The sequence below is a fragment of the Oncorhynchus kisutch genome, linkage group LG11, assembly GCF_002021735.2.
Source record: "Oncorhynchus kisutch isolate 150728-3 linkage group LG11, Okis_V2, whole genome shotgun sequence".
Taxonomy (NCBI): domain Eukaryota; kingdom Metazoa; phylum Chordata; class Actinopteri; order Salmoniformes; family Salmonidae; genus Oncorhynchus; species Oncorhynchus kisutch.
The window spans coordinates 69,265,831-69,284,902 of NC_034184.2; the positions used below are offsets into that span (position 1 = coordinate 69,265,831).

Here is a 19,072-nt window from a genome sequence, read left to right on the forward strand (position 1 = left end):
CTCTACTGTAGTAATATTACACACACATGTACTGTACTGTAGTAATATTACACACACCTGTACTGTACTGTAGTAATATTACACACACCTGTACTGTACTGTAGTAATATTACACATACCTGTACTGTACTGTAGTAATATTACACATACCTGTACTGTACTGTAGTAATATTACACATACCTGTACTGAACTGTAGTATTATTACACATACCTGTACTGAACTGTAGTAATATTACACACACCTTTACTGTACTGTAGTAATATTACACACACCTGTACTGTACTGTAGTAATATTACACATACCTGTACTGAACTGTAGTAATATTACACACACCTTTACTGTAGTAATATTACACACACCTGTACTGTAGTAATATTACACATACCTGTACTGTACTGTAGTAATATTACACACACCTGTACTGTAGTAATATTACACACACCTGTACTGTACTGTAGTAATATTACACACACCTGTACTGTACTGTAGTAATATTACACATACCTGTACTGTACTATAGTAATATTACACACACCTTTACTGTAGTAATATTACACACACCTGTACTGTAGTAATATTACACACACCTGTACTATAGTAATATTACACACACCTGTACGGTAGTGTAGTAATATTACACACACCTGTACTGTACTGTAGTAATATTACACACACCTGTACTGTACTGCAGTAATATTACACACACCTGTACTGTACTGTGGTAATATTACACATACCTGTACTGTACTGTAGTAATATTACACATACATGTACTCTACTGTAGTAATATTACACATACCTTTACTGTACTGTAGTAATTTTACACACACCTGTACTGTACTGTAGTAATATTCCACATTCCTGTACTGTACTGTAGTAATATTACACATACCTTTACTGTACTGTAGAAATATTACACACACCTGTACTGTAGTAATATTACACACACCTGTACTGTAGTAATATTACACACACCTGTACTGTAGTAATATTACACATACATGTACTCTACTGTAGTAATATTACACATACCTTTACTGTACTGTAGTAATTTTACACACACCTGTACTGTACTGTAGTAATATTACACATTCCTGTACTGTACTGTAGTAATATTACACATACCTTTACTGTACTGTAGAAATATTACACACACCTGTACTGTAGTAATATTACACACACCTGTACTGTAGTAATATTACACACACCTGTACTGTAGTAATATTACACACACCTGTACTGTACTGTAGTAATATTACACACACCTGTACTGTAGTAATATTATACACCCCTATACTGTACTGTAGTAATATTACACACACCTGTACTGAACTGTAGTAATATTATACAACCCTATACTGTACTGTATTAATATTACACACACCTGTACTGTACTGTAGTAATATTACACACACTTGTACTGTACTGTTGTGATATTACACACACCTGTACTGTACTGTAGTAATATTACACACACCTGTACTGTACTGTATTAATATTACACACACCTGTACTGTACTGTAGTAATATTACACACACCTGTACTGTACTGTAGTAATATTACACACACCTGTACTGTAGTAATATTATACACCCCTATACTGTACTGTAGTAATATTACACACACCTGTACTGTACTGTAGTAATATTACACACACCTGTACTGTACTGTAGTAATATTACACACACCTGTACTGTACTGTAGTAATATTATACACCCCTATACTGTACTGTATCAATATTACACATACCTGTACTGTACTGTAGTAATATTACACACACCTGTACTGTAGTAATATTATACACCCCTATACTGTACTGTATTAATATTACACACACTTGTACTGTACTGTTGTGATATTACACGCACCTGTACTGTACTGTAGTAATATTACACACACCTGTACTGTAGTAATATTACACACACCTGTACTGTACTGTAGTAATATTACACACACCTGTACTGTACTGTAGTGTACTATATTCTTTCATGGCCCTACAATGTCCTGTAATGTCCATGTGTAAGGTGATGTGAGTGCCAATACTGTCACTGGTCATGTGTTTGTAAGCAAACATTGAGTATCATATGAAGGCAGTCTTAATTAGATGTTCTTTTTTTGTAGCTCATTTCCACCCAAGATGGATACGGCACGTCTGAGGTTAGTCGGCTATTCCTTTTTATATGTTGTAACTTGTAACATGATGCAACATATATTACCTCATTTTGAGAGTTTTTGAGTTGCTTGGAAACAGACCCAATCAGACGTAATTTATCCAACAAATATCAAATAAATAAAAGCTATTGGACAAGCAAAAACAATGATGATAACGCATACATAAACTTACTCCCGCTATTCTGAATCTCCCCGCTAAGTGCGTCTTTTTCTACCCCAGGTGTTGATAATAACCTCCAATGGGTCTCGTCCGGACTATGTCCCCACCAGCGGGCCGCTGGGACTGGACCAGTACTCTACACCGCAGTACAAACCAGACCAACCAGGGCCAGACCTGGGTTAGTATCACCCACATACTGGAAATAACACAGGTTGGCATTTATTGCCAAGAATTTTGCCCTGGAGGCAGCAATGCAGAGTGGTCACTAGCTGGCACAGACACACGTCATCAAACCTGGCCTTAACACTCACCTTAACCACACTGGTAACCCTAATGTCTTACCCTAAACCTTAAATGAAGACCAAAAAGCTGGCTCATCTAACGGTAGTTGCTCAGTTCGGCCTACCACCATCAACCTGCCACACACACACATCGCGTGCTGGAAAACAGCAGCACTGGAAAATTGGAAAATCACAAGGAGTGTGAAAAAGAGAAGGCTTTGCCTCTCAAGGCTGACAGCAACTATTAGAGGATGATTCACATCCAGTTCTTGAGTTGCTGACAGCTCTCTCCCTCCTTCCTCCCTTTCCACCCCTCCAGCAGAGAGAAAGGACAGCAGTGTGTATGAGGTGGCCGGGGTGCGTGGCGAGGGTTCGGGAGAAGAGATGGCAGGAGGGGCGTTGGCGACTGCGCCAGTGGAGGAGGGGGGATCGCCACGAGCAAACGCCGCGGTAACGACCTTCAGGTTCATCATGAAGCAAAGCTACATCTGTGCTCTCATCGCAATGATGGTGAGTCATGTGTGTGTGTGTGTGTCCGTTATGTCTGTCAGATGAGCAAGGAACAGTCTGCCTTTTCAGTCCCAGACGACGGCGGGGGCTTCAGGATACACACATGCTCACACAGCTTCCCGGTGGCCAATCTAGCAATTAGTGGTGACAGCTTAAAGCCAGCCCCTGTGGACCCTGGGTAATGTGTACCATGTAGTTCCCAAGCTGATATTGGACTTCAGAGAGCAGCAGGGGGCAGGGTAGGGCTGGGGGGTGCTCCTATTGTTTTACCTTATACACTGCAGAATAGATGCATGTTCTCTCTCCATTGGTAGTTAGTTAATGGAGCCCTGCTGAGGTCCCTGGTGGTGGTGGGGGTGGATGTGTAGAAGGCTTCCCTCTCTCTAGAAACAACTCTGCACTCTGTTTTTCATATGTCTCAGATGACTTCATTTGATCTGCTGTTTAAAGGATATTGAGTAACCAGTCTAGGCCACCGGCTGATCTCGCTAAAGTGATTCCTTTAGTAACACCAGTGACACCAATGATATGTGATGCTTAACTATTATTCACAGTGTCAGTTCCTAATGTGAGTGGCTTGATGATCTAGCTTTCTCTCTCTCTCTCTCTCTCTCTCTCTCTCTCTCTCTTTCCTCCCTCCCCATCTCCCCTTACCTCCCTCCCTCTCCAGGCGTGGAGTATCACCTATGTGAGTTGGCTGACCTTTGTGTTCCTCATCTGGTCGTGCACGCTGTGGATGGTGCGTGACCGACGCAAGTACGCCATGATCACGTCCCCCTTCATGGTGTTCTATGGGAACCTGTTGATCATCCTCCAGTACATCTGGAGCTTCGAGATCCTCCACCCCGTGCCTGGGCTCTTCTTAAAGAAAGCGGTGCCCTTCCGGGAACTGGGCTCCAAGATGCTGTGTCTGCTGAGTTTCTGGCTGCTGCTGAGACAGGCGTTGACAGAGAGGAAGGAGAGCCAGAGAGAAGAGGTGCTATTGGACATCAGGGTCATCCATGCCCACAAGAACGGTGAGTCTGTCAGTCTGTCTGTCAGTCAATCAGCCAGTCCGTCTGTTCGTCTGTCCCTCTGTCTGTTGGTCTATCAGTCAGTCAGTCAGTCAGTCATTCTGTCTGTCTGTCTGTCTGTCTGTCTGTTCGTTCGTCTGTTCGTCTGTCTGTCCATCTGTTTGTTAGTCAGTCCGTCCGTCAGTCCGTCTTGTCTGTCCGTCTGTTAGTCTGTCTGTCCGTATGTCTGTCTGAGAGTTCCTGGTGAGAGTAGGTACAGTTCTAGATGAAGGCATGTAATGCAAACTTTCACATACATCTCCAGTTGACATCAATTCATGATATAAACCAATTCTACTCTATGTGAATAACCTCACAGGTGTCAAGAAAGACAATCATTAAATAAAAGCTTAACAAAATGGAGAAAAAATATACATTTAGACGTAGCTGTGTTACAGTTTTTCTCAGTCGCTTTGGTGCATTTTTCACATCATCCCTAACATGTACAAAATAATAAGTGTATTTCTCAGAACAATTTGTACAAACTGCAATATACAATAGATATGTTTCTAAAGCTAGTCAGTCACTAAAAATCCTTAGTACATCTCTCAAAAGTAAATATTCATGCCAATGATCATGTCAGTGTCATCAGAATGATGAAGTCATTTAGTCATTGTTCACGAACAAGGTCGTCAAAATGTTTAGGCATGTTGTCAATGTAACTGTGTACTTTGACAGTATTACCTGATGTAAACTTAGGCTACAGTTTGAATGACAGTTACTGTATTGAAAATGCACAAGGCTGCACTTCTATGGCATATATCAATTTCAACAGTACTATTTACATATTACTGTATGTGGGTTATTGATTGAAAGAGACTGGACAACCCAAGGGGCACAAAGGAAAAAAAATGTTTTTGAAGGAAACACAGGAAACCACCCCTAAGGCACAACTTTGCCCGCAGCACTGTTGTGCTGTCTCTACACATCCAGACGTTCCTGTCTGTCGGCCCACATATTCTCATCCACATCACACCGGATATTTTCCCTTCCAATGCAACAGGGAAAGAATCTTTTGGAATGCCTTATCCATCCTCTGCAGGTGTCTACTGTGATGTCCTCACATGCTGCATCCATTGCAGCAAACATGGTCATCTGTGTGTGTGGCTGACGATCGTACACCTTCCACCTCCATGCTGAAAATAACTACTCAATTGGGTTAAGGAATGGTGAATAAGGTGGGAGGAATTCTACGAGCATCCTCGGGTGGGTCACAAACCATTGCCTTATGATGTTTGATCGATGGAAACTCACATTATCACAAATGACCACATACTTTGGCAAATCCTCTCTAAGCAGACCCCTCTCATCATCAGGGATTAGAGCCCTGTAGAGAGTCTCTAAAAAGTTGAGTAGATGCTGGGTGTTGTATGGCCCTATAAGGGGGATATGGGTTAGGACACCATGCTCCGAAATAGCAGCACCCATGGTGATATTTCCTCCCCGTTGGCCTGGCAAATCCACAGTAGCTCTGTGACTGATGATATTCCGACCCTGCCTTCTGCATTTGGTCAGGTTGAAGCCAGCCTCATCCACGTATACAAAGTTGTGAGAGGGTTCACTTGATTCCAACTCCATTATATGCTATATCCCAGAACACACAGTTGAATTTGTTTTGGTAAGGAAGAGTGACATAAAATGTACATATATTGCATGTTCCTTCCACAGCAATGGAAATGTGTGCAGTTTATGCTTACTGTACTATGTATCACTATAAAATGTTGCTGTAAAGTAGTTACATAGATATATGTTTTACCTGTACATACTGGTACCGTAGCTCCTTATCTCTGTCCTCATTCCTTTGGAATGGTACACGGTACAACTGTTTCATACTCATCTGGTTTCTATGCAGCACCCTGTCGATGGTTGAGATGCTAACCGTATGGATGTTTTCAAAGACATCTTTGTCTTCTGTAACGGTCCTTTGTATTTCCCTGAGTCTCATGGCATTGTTTACTCGAACCATGGTGCAAATAGCCTCCTCCAGTTGAGGTGTGAAAAGGCGTCCTCTGCCACCGGTTTGAGGTAATCTTGCAGTCCTATGTGGGGAAATGCAGTGATGCATTGCACACTTTCACATAGACAAAAACTATGCGAACACACATTTTACTGTAAAACATAGAGGTGGGTGCATGTAAGGTGCAGTATGTATCTGTATAGAGTATATTTCTGTATGCTGTGAAATACAAGTGGACTACTGTAATATGAAGCATTGTAGGAAGTATACAGTATACTGCTTATATACAGTAACAGTGCACTGTACATTGGTGGACATACCTGTTCTCTTTTCGAAACGTTTGAACTATTGAGGACACGGTTGATCTCCCAATATTCGGCTGCACCCTTCGACCCGTCTCAGCCATTGTAAGGCCATGATTGACAACATGGTCTACAATAGTGGCCCTTATGTCATCAGATATTCGCCTATGTCCTCTTCTGCCTCTTCTTCTGTTTTGCCTTCCACCACGCATCCTTGCTCCTCTTCTTCCTCCTCTTGGCTGTTGACCCTGTTCGTTTCCTGGTCCATCCATTATTGGAAAATTGCAACTCTGTGTTGTGGTCTGTCTATATATGCTTGCCAATTGATTCTTCATGAGATGCAACTTTGAGCAATTTAGACAACTGGTTGATTGTTGGTTGAACTAACACTTTCCATTCCTTCATGAGTGAGGGTCAATTTCACGTGCACGATTCATCAATTCATGTTTTTGTACAAAAGGTCTAATAGAAATGTGTAAAACTATGCTTGACAGTTTATGACAAATAGTTCAACAATTTTGCATGTAATGGCTTATGCAAGGAACTAATGCCTAGATGTTTTGAGGGGTAAGACTATTCAACAGAGAACCATCTACTATATTTTGATCAACATGACATGAGCAATTGATAATGTGGAAAAAAGCTGACACTTGTACATAATCAATTGCAATTTGTTCAAAAGGAATGAGAAATTGCTTTAATGATGTGCACAAGTGACTAGATGATTTGGAATTTGTACAAGTAGTATCAAGAATTGCACTTTTGATCTAAGAAATACACCAAAGCGACTGAGAAAAACTGTAACTTATCCCTCTGTTGTCATCGTGGCTGTTGTCGTTGTTTCAGCTCTTCCCTCCCCTGTGTTTCCTACAGAGAAGGAGGAGGAGGTGGATGAGAGCGGTGGCCACAGGGAGATGATGCAGGTGCTAGGCAACACGCTCACGGCCATGCTGAACAAGTACTGGATCTACATCTGCGCCGGCATGTTCTTCTTCGTCAGCTTCCAGGGACGCATCGTCATGTACAAGATCATCTACATGATGCTGCTCCTCTTCTGCGTGGCCTGCTACCAGGTACTGTTACTGTGGGCTTACTGTACCTTCCCCTCTGGCTGGCTCTGTGCAGGTTTTTGATCTAACCCAGCGCTGATGAGTCTTATGGGACTTTTCCTTTGGGTCCGCACTACTGGGGGAAACTAAATCACTTGCACTCCACATTCACCATTTCTGTACTACACATACTACAAATAGTGAATGGTCCTATGAAGGTATATATATGATTGTGTTTTTGGAATATAAGACGTAGGCTTGTAAAAGCCTACCTCTCTGGTCATCAGGTGCACTATGAGTGGTGGAGGAGGATGCTGAAGTACTTCTGGATGTCTGTGGTGTTCTACACCATGCTGGTCCTCATCCTGGTCTACACCTTCCAGTTTGACTCCTCCATCCACGTCTGGTCCAACATGACCGGCATGAGCAAAGACAAGTGAGTAGATAGATAGATAGAGAGAGAGAGAGAGAATGTGTGTGCATGTGCGTGCGTGTGCGTGTGAGCTTGCCTGTATGCACAAACACACCTGTTTGTGAATGTGTAGGTGTATGTGTCTTTACCACCATTCCCTGTTAACCACTCTCCTCCCCGTCTCTCTCTCCTCCCCCTGTCTCTCTCTCCTCCCCGTCTCTCCCTTCTCCCCCTGTCTCTCCCTCCTCCCCCTGTCTCTCCCTCCTCCCCCTGTCTCTCCCTCCTCCCCCTGTCTCTCCCTCCTCACCCTGTCTCTCCCTGTCTCTCCCTCCTCCCCTGTCTCTCCCTTCTCCCCATCTCTCCCTTCTCCCCCTGTCTCTCCCTCCTCCCCCTGTCTCTTCCTCCTCCCCCTGTCTCTTCCTCCTCCCCCTGTCTCTCCCTCCTCCCCATCTCTCCCTTCTCCCCTGTCTCTCCCTCCTCCCCCTGTCTCTCCCTCCTCCCCTGTCTCTCCCTCCTCCCCATCTCTCCCTTCTCCCCTGTCTCTCCCTCCTCCCCCTGTCTCTCCCTCCTCTCCCTGTCTCTCCCTCCTCTCCCTGTCTCTCCCTCCTCCCCGTCTCTCCCTCCTCCCCCTGTCTCTCCCTCCTCCCCCTGTCTCTCTCTCCTCTCCCTGTCTCTCCCTCCTCTCCCTGTCTCTCCCTCCTCTCCCTGTCTCTCCCTCCTCTCCCTGTCTCTCCCTCCTCCCTGTCTCTCCCTACTCCCCCTGTCTCTCCCTCCTCCCCCTGTCTCTTCCTCCTCCCCCTGTCTCTTCCTCCTCCCCCTGTCTCTCCCTCCCCCCTGTCTCTTCCTCCTCCCCCTGTCTCTCCCTCCTCCCCCTGTCTCTTCCACCTCCCCCTGTCTCTCCCTCCTCCCCCTGTCTCTTCCTCCTCCCCCTGTCTCTCCCTCCTCTCCCTGTCTCTCCCTGCCTCTCCCTCCTCTCCCTGTCTCTCCCTCCTCTCCCTCTCTCTCCCTGTCTCTCCCTGTCTCTCCCTCCTCTCCCTGTCTCTCCCTCCTCTCCCTGTCTCTCCCTCCTCTCCCTGTCTCTCCCTGTCTCTCCCTGTCTCTCCCTGTCTCTCCCTCCTCTCCCTGTCTCTCCCTGTCTCTCCCTGTCTCTCCCTCCTCCCCGTCTCTCCCTTCTCCCCCTGTCTCTCCCTCCTCCCCCTGTCTCTCCCTCCTCCCCCTGTCTCTCCCTCCTCCCCCTGTCTCTCCCTCCTCTCCCTGTCTCTCCCTGTCTCTCCCTCCTCCCCTGTCCCTCCCTCCTCCCCATCTCTCCCTTCTCCCCCTGTCTCTCCCTCCTCCCCCTGTCTCTCCCTCCTCCCCCTGTCTCTTCCTCCTCCCCCTGTCTCTCCCTCCTCCCCTGTCTCTCCCTCCTCCCCATCTCTCCCTTCTCCCCTGTCTCTCCCTCCTCCCCCTGTCTCTCCCTCCTCCCCTGTCTCTCCCTCCTCCCCATCTCTCCCTTCTCCCCTGTCTCTCCCTCCTCCCCCTGTCTCTCCCTCCTCTCCCTGTCTCTCCCTCCTCTCCCTGTCTCTCCCTCCTCCCCGTCTCTCCCTCCTCCCCCTGTCTCTCCCTCCTCCCCCTGTCTCTCCCTCCTCCCCTGTCTCTCCCTCCTCCCCATCTCTCCCTTCTCCCCTGTCTCTCCCTCCTCCCCCTGTCTCTCCCTCCTCTCCCTGTCTCTCCCTCCTCTCCCTGTCTCTCCCTCCTCCCCGTCTCTCCCTCCTCCCCCTGTCTCTCCCTCCTCCCCCTGTCTCTCTCTCCTCTCCCTGTCTCTCCCTCCTCTCCCTGTCTCTCCCTCCTCTCCCTGTCTCTCCCTCCTCTCCCTGTCTCTCCCTCCTCCCTGTCTCTCCCTACTCCCCCTGTCTCTCCCTCCTCCCCCTGTCTCTTCCTCCTCCCCCTGTCTCTTCCTCCTCCCCCTGTCTCTCCCTCCCCCCTGTCTCTTCCTCCTCCCCCTGTCTCTCCCTCCTCCCCCTGTCTCTTCCTCCTCCTCCTGTCTCTCCCTCCTCCCCCTGTCTCTTCCTCCTCCCCCTGTCTCTTCCTCCTCCCCCTGTCTCTCCCTCCTCTCCCTGTCTCTCCCTGCCTCTCCCTCCTCTCCCTCTCTCTCCCTGTCTCTCCCTGTCTCTCCCTCCTCTCCCTGTCTCTCCCTCCTCTCCCTGTCTCGCCCTCCTCTCCCTGTCTCTCCCTGTCTCTCCCTGTCTCTCCCTCCTCTCCCTGTCTCTCCCTGTCTCTCCCTGTCTCTCCCTCCTCTCCCTGTCTCTCCCTGTCTCCCCCTCCTCTCCCTGGCTCTCCCTCCGCTCCCTGTCTCTCCCTGTCTCTCCCTCCTCTCCCTGTCTCTCCCTGTCTCTCCCTGTCTCTCCCTGTCTCTCCCTCCTCTCCCTGTCTCTCCCTCCTCTCCCTGTCTCTCCCTCCTCTCCCTGTCTCTCCCTGTCTCTCCCTGTGTAGACTGGAGGACCTGGGCCTGGAGAAGTTCTCTGTCCCGGCTCTGTTCATGCGGATCTTCATCCCCACCTCCTTCCTGTTGGTCTGCATCCTCCACCTGCACTACTTCCACCAGCACTTCCTCCTGCTCACTGACATCAAGACGGTGGCCGACAAACAGAAGAGCACAATCACGAGGTGGGTCTCACACATAGACTTAGATAGACATAGCATCATTGTATCTGTCCCATTATGTCAGTGAGAGCATGGGCAGTGCCACTGAGGCTATATCCATTTTGGAGTAGTCCATTTTCTTCTTCTACTACTTCTAGGAGTTGGTAAACAAACTGAAAGGGTGCGTATTGCCACCTAGAGTGTATTGTTTGTATCAGTTATAAAGCCACGGTTGGCAATTTACTGCCAGCTACAGTTATGGAATGTTTCCTCACTAGTGACCTGGATGGAATTATGTGACCCTTCCTTAACCCATAGGAAGTCCCACCCAGTTGACTATTTCAACATGAAAGTCCCCAATGGCGCTGCCCATGCAATGACAGACTATTGGGCACTAGAGTCTATCTCTATGATGTGGGTCCGGAAAGTAAGGTTTGACTCTCCAGCAGTGTCAATGGAATAGCTCGTTTTCCCACCTGATCCCACTGAGACCACTAAGTCTCGCAGAATTCAAAATGATTTGACCAAGGGTCACTCCACCCCATGATCAATCAACTCAACAGGTATTTCCAAGCTCTAATTCAATCAATATCCATGCTATTTTTCTTCAACAAATGTGTCATATTTGAGGCAAACCTGGTACGAGTGAATTCTGACAATGGATGGTAGTTTTCCAAATCAGATACACTTGAAGTGATTGCCGCAGATGCCTTTTTACCTATACAACTTCTCATGATCCCAATTGACATACAAAAATAACTACAATACAATTTCACTGTATCAGCAAATTTGCCTGGATGGTATATTCTGTACTAGCTTCTAATTGAATTAAAACTGTCCACACTGTCCCGCAAGGGTTTCCTTTAATTGATGTGTGAAATCTACCATGGCTATCCATTCTCCATGCCCCTACTGGCTGGCAGTTGAACTGTGACCCCCCTTTCTCTTTGTCTGCTCGTGTTCAGTCCTTTACTTGTTGCCTGTTGTACCCTTAGCTTTAGGGCACCTGTTTTAGCTTTAGCTAACTTGGTTGTGTTTATCTTTTATGCACATGCATACACACACAAACACACACACACACACAAACATACACAAGCCCTCACCATGGAAAGCTAAGCAAAGCTGGCCTTAACCTTCAAAATATGTTCTCTATCATCAAAATATCTCTAATTATTTCATTAGTGTTAGTTGTTCATAAGGGATTCTAAGTACATACCATGTTTTCCCTCATTGTGGAGGGAAAACAGCCCATAGTTCAGGATAACTAAGTGGTGCCTTGCTGCTTCAGACATTAGCTGCTTGCCTGGGCAAGCCCTCTGTTTTACTGTATAGCCTCCCTAGTCTTTCACTCTGACCCATTTCCATCTAACTCTAACATGGTGTCAAGTTAAAACACTAACCACACACCTCTGAACGGTGTTTTACGTGTATCACTGCACAAGGTGCAAGTATGGGTGGAATGCAATGTCATCACATAATCTTTTATTGAAAGCATATTTTGATTTGGAAGATTGCGAGTGAATGGTAAATGAGCTCTCCATAAGTTGGAATCATTTTTAAGGTACAGAACAGTACAGAACTTGTCAGATGTTAAGAGAAGGAAAAGGCCTATGGACCGGATAGGTCTCTCTGTTGTTTACACCTGTCACTTTGAGATCAGTGGTCATGAAGGGAAGGAGACAGAACAAGTACTCTCTTGATAACTACAAGGATCCAGCCTGACGGTCTCTCCCATAGAACTAGAATTAGAGGCTTTGTCCATTCTAGTAATTCTGTTTCTATTCTGGTCCTGCGTGTATCAGTTAATAGAGCATGGCCGATTGCAATGCCAATTATCCTGAGTTTGATTCCCGCTAGGGACACCTAAACAAAAAATGTATGCATGCTTTGGATAAACATTTCAGATAAATATATATATGTGTATATATACAGTACCAGTGAAAAGTTTGGACAATTTTTTTCTATTTTTTTCTTATTGTGTACATTGTAGAATAATAGTGAAGACATCATAACTATGAAACAACACATGGAATCATGTAGTAACCAAAAAAATGTTAAACAAATCTAAATATATTTTAGATTCTTCAAAGTAGCCACCCTTTGCCTTGATGACAGCTTGCACACGCTTGGCCGTCTCTCAACCAGCTTCACCTGGAATGATTTTCCAACAGGCTTGAAGGAGTTCCCACATATGCTGAGCACTTGTTGGCTGCTTTTCCTTCAATCTGCAGTCCAACTCAATCCAAACCATCTCATTTGGGTTGAGGTTGGGTGATTGTGGGGGCCACAATGGTTTCTACATGATTCCATATGTGATATTTCATAGTTTTGATGTCTTCACTATTATTCTACAATGTAGAACATAGTAAAAATATAGAAAACCCCTTGAATGAGTAGGTGTGTCCAAACTTTTCACTGGTACTATATATATATATATATATGTGTGTATATACAGTGATGCAAAAAAGTATTTAGTCAGCCACCAATTGTGCAAGTTCTCCCACTTAAAAAGATGAAAGAGGCCTGTAATTTTCATCATAGGTACACTTCAACTATGACAGACAAAATTAGAAAAAAATCCAGAAAATCACATTGTAGGATTTTTAATCAATTTATTTGCAAACTATGGTGGAAATAAGTATTTGGTCAATAACAAAAGTTTATATCAATACTTTGTTATATACCCTTTGTTGGCAATGACAGAGGTCAAACGTTTTCTGTAAGTCTTCACAAGGTGAATGATGTTTCCACCCCCATGCTACACAGTAGGTATGGTGTTCTTTGGATGCAACTCAGCATTCTTTGTCCTCCAAACACGACGAGTTGAGTTTTTACCAAAAGGTTTCATCTGACCATATGACATTCTCCCAATCTTCTTCTGGATCATCCAAATGCTCTCTAGCAAACTTCAGACGGGCCTGGACATGCGCTGGCTTAAGCAGGGGGACACATCTGGCACTGCAGGATTTGAGTCCCTGGCGGCGTAGTGTGTTACTGATGGTAGGCTTTGTTACTTTGGTCCCAGCTCTCTGCAGGTCATTAAATAGGTCCCTCCGTGTGGTTCTGGGATTTTTGCTCACCGTTCTTGTGATCATTTTGACACCACGGGGTGAGATCTTGCGTGGAGCCCCAGATCGAGGGAGATTATCAGTGGTCTTGTATGTCTTCCATTTCCTAATAATTGCTCCCACAGTTGATTTCTTCAACCCAAGCTGCTTACCTATTGCAGATTCAGTCTTCCCAGCCTGGTGCAGGTCTACAATCTTGTTTCTGGTGTCCTTTGACAGCTCTTTGGTCTTGGCCATAGTGGAGTTTGGAGTGTGACTGTTTGAGGTTGTGGACAGGTGTCTTTTATACTGATAACAAGTTCAAACAGGTGCCATTAATACAGGTAACGAGTGGAGGACAGAGGAGCCTCTTAAAGAAGAAGTTACAGGTCTGTGAGAGCCAGAAATCTTGCTTGTTTGTAGGTGACCAAATACTTATTTTCCACCATAATTTGCAAATAAATTCATTCAAAATCCTACAATGTGATTTTCTGGATTTTCTTTTCTCATTTTGTTTGTCATAGTTGAAGTGTACCTATGATGAAAATTACAGGCCTCTCTCATCGTTTTAAGTGGGAGAACTTGCACAATTGGTGGCTGACTAAATACTTTTTTGCCCCACTTATATTTATATATATAGATATATTATTGCTATTTTCTATTCTCCATTCCCAGGCTGGTGCACCTAGATGGCAGTCTGGCAGACATCTCTCTGATCAAACCCACCCTCACTGTGACCACCAAAGAGGAGGAGGCTGGGGAGAAGGTGCAGCTGGAAGAGGAGGATAAGAAGGAGGTGAATAGAAGATATGAGGAGGAGGAGATGAGAAGGTATGAAGAACCACTGGAGCACTGCAGCAAGGCGGGGAGCTACCACTGCCCCCCCAAAGCACAACCAGAGTCTCCGGTCGATGAGATGTCAGGTACAGACAGACTCACACAGACATGCACATGCCACACATGCACAGGGATAACAAATAAACCTTTTGTGAATATCACAAAATGTTGGATCAGTTTGCAAGCACCTTCATTCGTCCAATAAAAGTTGATGTATCTCATTCAGAATCCTTCCTATAAAATAATTTATCACCTGGAATAATTGGATAAGTAAACATTGTACGTTGGCGGGGGTAACCTATTAAACAGGTGATATGTTTTGATTTTGACGTATCCCGCTAGGTAATCCGTAAGAATAATTTGCCAAGTACATAGACTTTGTATTTTGTTGGAGTGTAATAAAATAATTGATGAGATGTGATTGTGACATATCCCAATACGCTAGGGCTTTATTGGAGTGACGTGAATCAGGCACGGAGAGAGAGGAAGACAGTAAACAGATGGGAATGAAATTGTCTAGACTTGTTTGATGAACTAACTGGCTTGGAAGCCGTGTTTAGTCAGAGCCATGCACCTCTAGGATGTATCATTGTATTATGGTACCCTGAATACACCTTTTTCTCCGAGGTATTTTCTCATAGGTTCTCATTATTGTTACACTGTGCTTTATGCAATAGCCAAACGCTACGTTGCTAGCCATAGTAAGTATGGAAGATTTGGGTTGTGGATCTCCCATACAGTGGAGAGACTACATGCCATCTAATTCTCTAGTGGTCTTTTCCCGAGTGAATGGTGTGTTAATTTGATGCTGTCTAACTTCATTTGGCTTTGATTGTCTAGTGAGTGAGAAGAATTCTTCCTCTGTTTGACAGTGTGTTTAGTTTATTATAATTCCATTAGCTACTACATATGCAGCAGCTACTCATCCTGGGGTCCACATAAAATTTACAAATACATGACAAAGTACAGCGCAGTAATAGACAAAAGGTTTTTCTTTATTTGTACTATTTTCTACATTGTACAATAATAGTGAAGACATCAAAACTATTAAATAACAGATATGAAAATATGTAGCAACCAAAAAAGTGTTAAACAAATGAAAATAGTTTTCAGATTCTTCAACGTAGCCACGCTTTGCCTTGATGGGAGCTTTGCACACTCTTGGCATTCTCTTAACCAGCTTCACCTGGAATGCTTTTCCAAAATGTCGTCAAGGAGTTCCCATATATGCTGAGCACTTGTTGGCTGCTTTTCCTTTACTCTGCAGTCCAACTCATCCCAAACCATCTCAATTGGGTAGAGTACAGGGGATTGTCGAGGCCAGGTGTCACACAGCCAGGAGTGGTGGTTGCGGAGTCAAGCGCAGAGAGCAGAGGAAAATGGTGGAAACCGAACGTATCCACAATTAATGCCAAAAACAACAGGCGAAGACAAAAGTGTCCAACCCAAAACTGGGCACAAACAGACAGGGAACACAACACGCAACCAACCTAGACTAGCAGAAAACAAGCCCACACAAAAGCAGGCGGGCCTAACAGGCTTAAATAGTCCTGAACCAAAACTCAAACAAGAAACAGGTGCAACCAATAAGACATAACAAACAGAAAAGGAAAAGGGGATCGGTGGCCGCTAGTAGACTGGCGACGACGACCGCCGAGCGCCGCCCGAACAGACAGGGGAGCCACCTTTGGTGGCAGCTAGTAGACTGGCGACGACGACCGGCGAGCGCCGCCCGAACAGACAGGGGAGCCACCTTCGGTGGCAGCTAGTAGACCGGCGACGACGACCGCCGAGCGCCGCCCAAACAGGCAGGGGAGCCACCTTCGGTGGCAGCTAGTAGACTGGCGACAACGACCGCCGAGCGCCGCCCAAACAGGCAGGGGAGCAACCTTCGGTGGCAGCTAGTAGACTGGCGACGACGACCGCCGAGCGCCGCCCGAACAGGCAGGGGAGCCACCTTCGGTGGCAGCTAGTAGACTGGCGACAACGACCGCCGAGCGCCGAGCGCCGCCCAAACAGGCAGGGGAGCCACCTTCGGTGGCAGCTAGTAGACTGGCGACGACGACCGCCGAGCGCCGCCCGAACAGGCAGGGGAGACACCTTCGGTGGCAGCTAGTAGACTGGCGACAACGACCGCCGAGCGCCGCCCAAACAGGCAGGGGAGCCACCTTCGGTGGCAGCTAGTAGACTGGCGACAACGACCGCCGACCGCCGCCCAAACAGGCAGGGGAGCCACCTTCGGTGGCAGCTAGTAGACTGGCGACGACGACCGCCGAGCGCCGCCCGAACAGGCAGGGGAGCCACCTTCGGTGGCAGCTAGTAGACTGGCGACAACGACCGCCGAGCGCCGCCCAAACAGGCAGGGGAGCCACCTTCGGTGGCAGCTAGTAGACTGGCGACGACGACCGCCGAGCGCCGCCCGAACAGGCAGGGGAGCCACCTTTGGTGGCAGCTAGTAGACTGGCGACAACGACCGCCGAGCGCCGCCCAAACAGGCAGGGGAGCCACCTTCGGTGGAAGTCGTGACACCAGGTCACTCCATCACTGTCCTTCTCGGTTTAATAGTCCTTACACAGTGGTGTGTTGGGTCATTGTCATTTTGAAAAACAAATGATAGTATGCTTCATGGTGGGAACAACACATGCGGAGATCATCTGTTCACCTACTTTGCGTCTCAGAAACACAACCAAAAATCTCAAATTTGGACTCATCAGACCAAAGGACAGATTTACACCGGTCTAATGTCCATTGCTCGTGTTTCTTGGCCCAAGCAAGTCCTGTTCTTATTGGTGTCCTTGAGTAGTGGTTTCTTTGCAGCAATTCGACCATGAAGGCCTGATTCTCCTCTGAACAGTTGATGTTGATATGTGTCTGTTATTTGAACTCTGTGAAGCATTTATTTGGGCTGCAATTTCTGAGGCTGGTAACTCTAATGAACTTATCCTCTGCAGCAGAGGTAACTCTGTGTCTTCCTTTCCTGCGGCGATCCTCATGAGAGCCAGTTTCATCCTAGCGCTTGATGGTTTTTGCGACTGCACTTAAAGAAACTTTCAATGTTCTTGATATTTTCTGGATTGACTGACCTTCATGTCTTAAAGTAATGATGTGTGTGTGTGTGTGTGTGTGTGTGTGTGTGTGTGTGTGTGTGTGTGTGTGTGTGTGTGTGTGTGTGTGTGTGTGTGTGTGTGTGTGTGTGTGTGTGTGTGTGTGTGTGTGTCTGAACCCTGACGCTGTCTCAGAGTCTTTACAGAACACTGCTTGGGCTGTTCAACATCTGTTTCCTGCTGATGTAAGAATGAATTTGAATATGTTAAAGGTGTTTGTGTGTGTGGGTGTGTTTGTGATGACACATACTACCACAGTTCCCAGAATGTGCTGAAATCCACTCAGCCCAGTCTCACATAGCCGAGGGGAGTAAATCACACGTACAAGTGACACAAGTGTGTCTGTCAGAGGTGTCTGTGTGATTTACCTCTGTCTGCTCCTGTTATGAAGACACTGATCATATCTGCCAGGCTGTTAGCTATCAGAGAGTTGGATCTGAAAAGGTTTTCTTGTGGTTGTGAAAGGGTATTGCAAGGTTAGATGAGAGTATCACTTGTTTGTAAAGTATCATGCCAGATGGCACTCTATACTGACTGTTGAGAACTGAATGATCTTTCCATGTTGTTCGCCATACACCACCATTCAAATTGAACAGCACCCCCTAGTGGTATTCTGCCTCGCTGGAACGGGGTCCCCATCTGTGTACTGTAGGCAAGTGAGCTTTATGTCCCCATTTACAGAGTGATTTGTCTATGCCTTAATAATGCTTGACAATTGACTGTAAACAACCTCAGGTGAGCTCTTGAACAAAGTGCTCTCTCTCTCTCTCTCTCTCTGTGTCTCTCCCTGTCTCTCTCACTCTCTCTCTGCCACTCTCTGTGTGTCGCTCTCCCTCTCGGTGTTTGTCTCTCTGTCACTCTCTGTGTCTCTCTCTCTCTGTGTGTCTCTCTCTCTCTCTTTCTCTCTGTGTCTCTCTCTCATTCTCTCTCTCTGTCTCTCTCTGTCTCCCTGTGTCTCTCTCACTCTCTTTGTTTCTCTCTCTATGTCTGTCTCTGTCTCTCTGTCTCTCTCTCTGTCTCGCTCTCTCTGTCTCTCTCTCTGTGTCTCTCTCTCTCTGTGTGTCTCTCTCGCTCTCTCTCTCTCTCTCTCTCTCTCTCTATCGCTCTCTCTATCTCTCTCGCTCTCTTTCTGTGTGTCTTTCCCACTCTCCCTCTCGCTGTATCTCTCTCTCACTGTCTCTCTCTCTCCATCTCTCTCTCTCTGTATCTCTCTTTCTCTATTTCTCTGTGTGTCTTTCCCACTCACCCTCCTCTCCCAGACCTGAGGAGTAAGTGGTATCTGGTGGTGGACCGCCTCACGGTGCTCTTCCTCAAGTTCCTGCAGTACTTCCAGCAGCTGCAGCTGACCGTCTGGTGGCTCCTGGAGCTCCACATCATCAAGATTGTCTCCTCTTACATCCTCTGGGTCTCCATCAAAGAGGTGAGCCGACCTATTCAGCCACTTTCTCACAAAGATTGCAATGAGAACACTAGCATGAGATGCTAACAGTCCTCACAATCACTGACTGTTAATCAATTGTGTGTGCACAGTCTCGTCACTTCACACTTGATCTCTCTAAATG

General features: G+C 46.3%; 1 protein-coding gene across 1 annotated transcript in view; it reads left to right on the forward strand.

The window, feature by feature from the left end:
- Nucleotides 1-19,072, forward strand: part of LOC109900166 (piezo-type mechanosensitive ion channel component 2) — a 158,704-nt gene that overhangs the window by 106,621 nt on the left and 33,011 nt on the right. Inside the window, exons 9-17 of the mRNA XM_031836185.1 lie at nt 2,127-2,162; nt 2,398-2,515; nt 2,938-3,128; nt 3,799-4,144; nt 7,313-7,512; nt 7,776-7,924; nt 10,373-10,546; nt 14,245-14,492; nt 18,770-18,930. Of these exons, the coding sequence (XP_031692045.1) occupies nt 2,127-2,162; nt 2,398-2,515; nt 2,938-3,128; nt 3,799-4,144; nt 7,313-7,512; nt 7,776-7,924; nt 10,373-10,546; nt 14,245-14,492; nt 18,770-18,930 (1,623 nt within the window). The remainder of the gene's footprint in view (nt 1-2,126; nt 2,163-2,397; nt 2,516-2,937; nt 3,129-3,798; nt 4,145-7,312; nt 7,513-7,775; nt 7,925-10,372; nt 10,547-14,244; nt 14,493-18,769; nt 18,931-19,072) is intronic.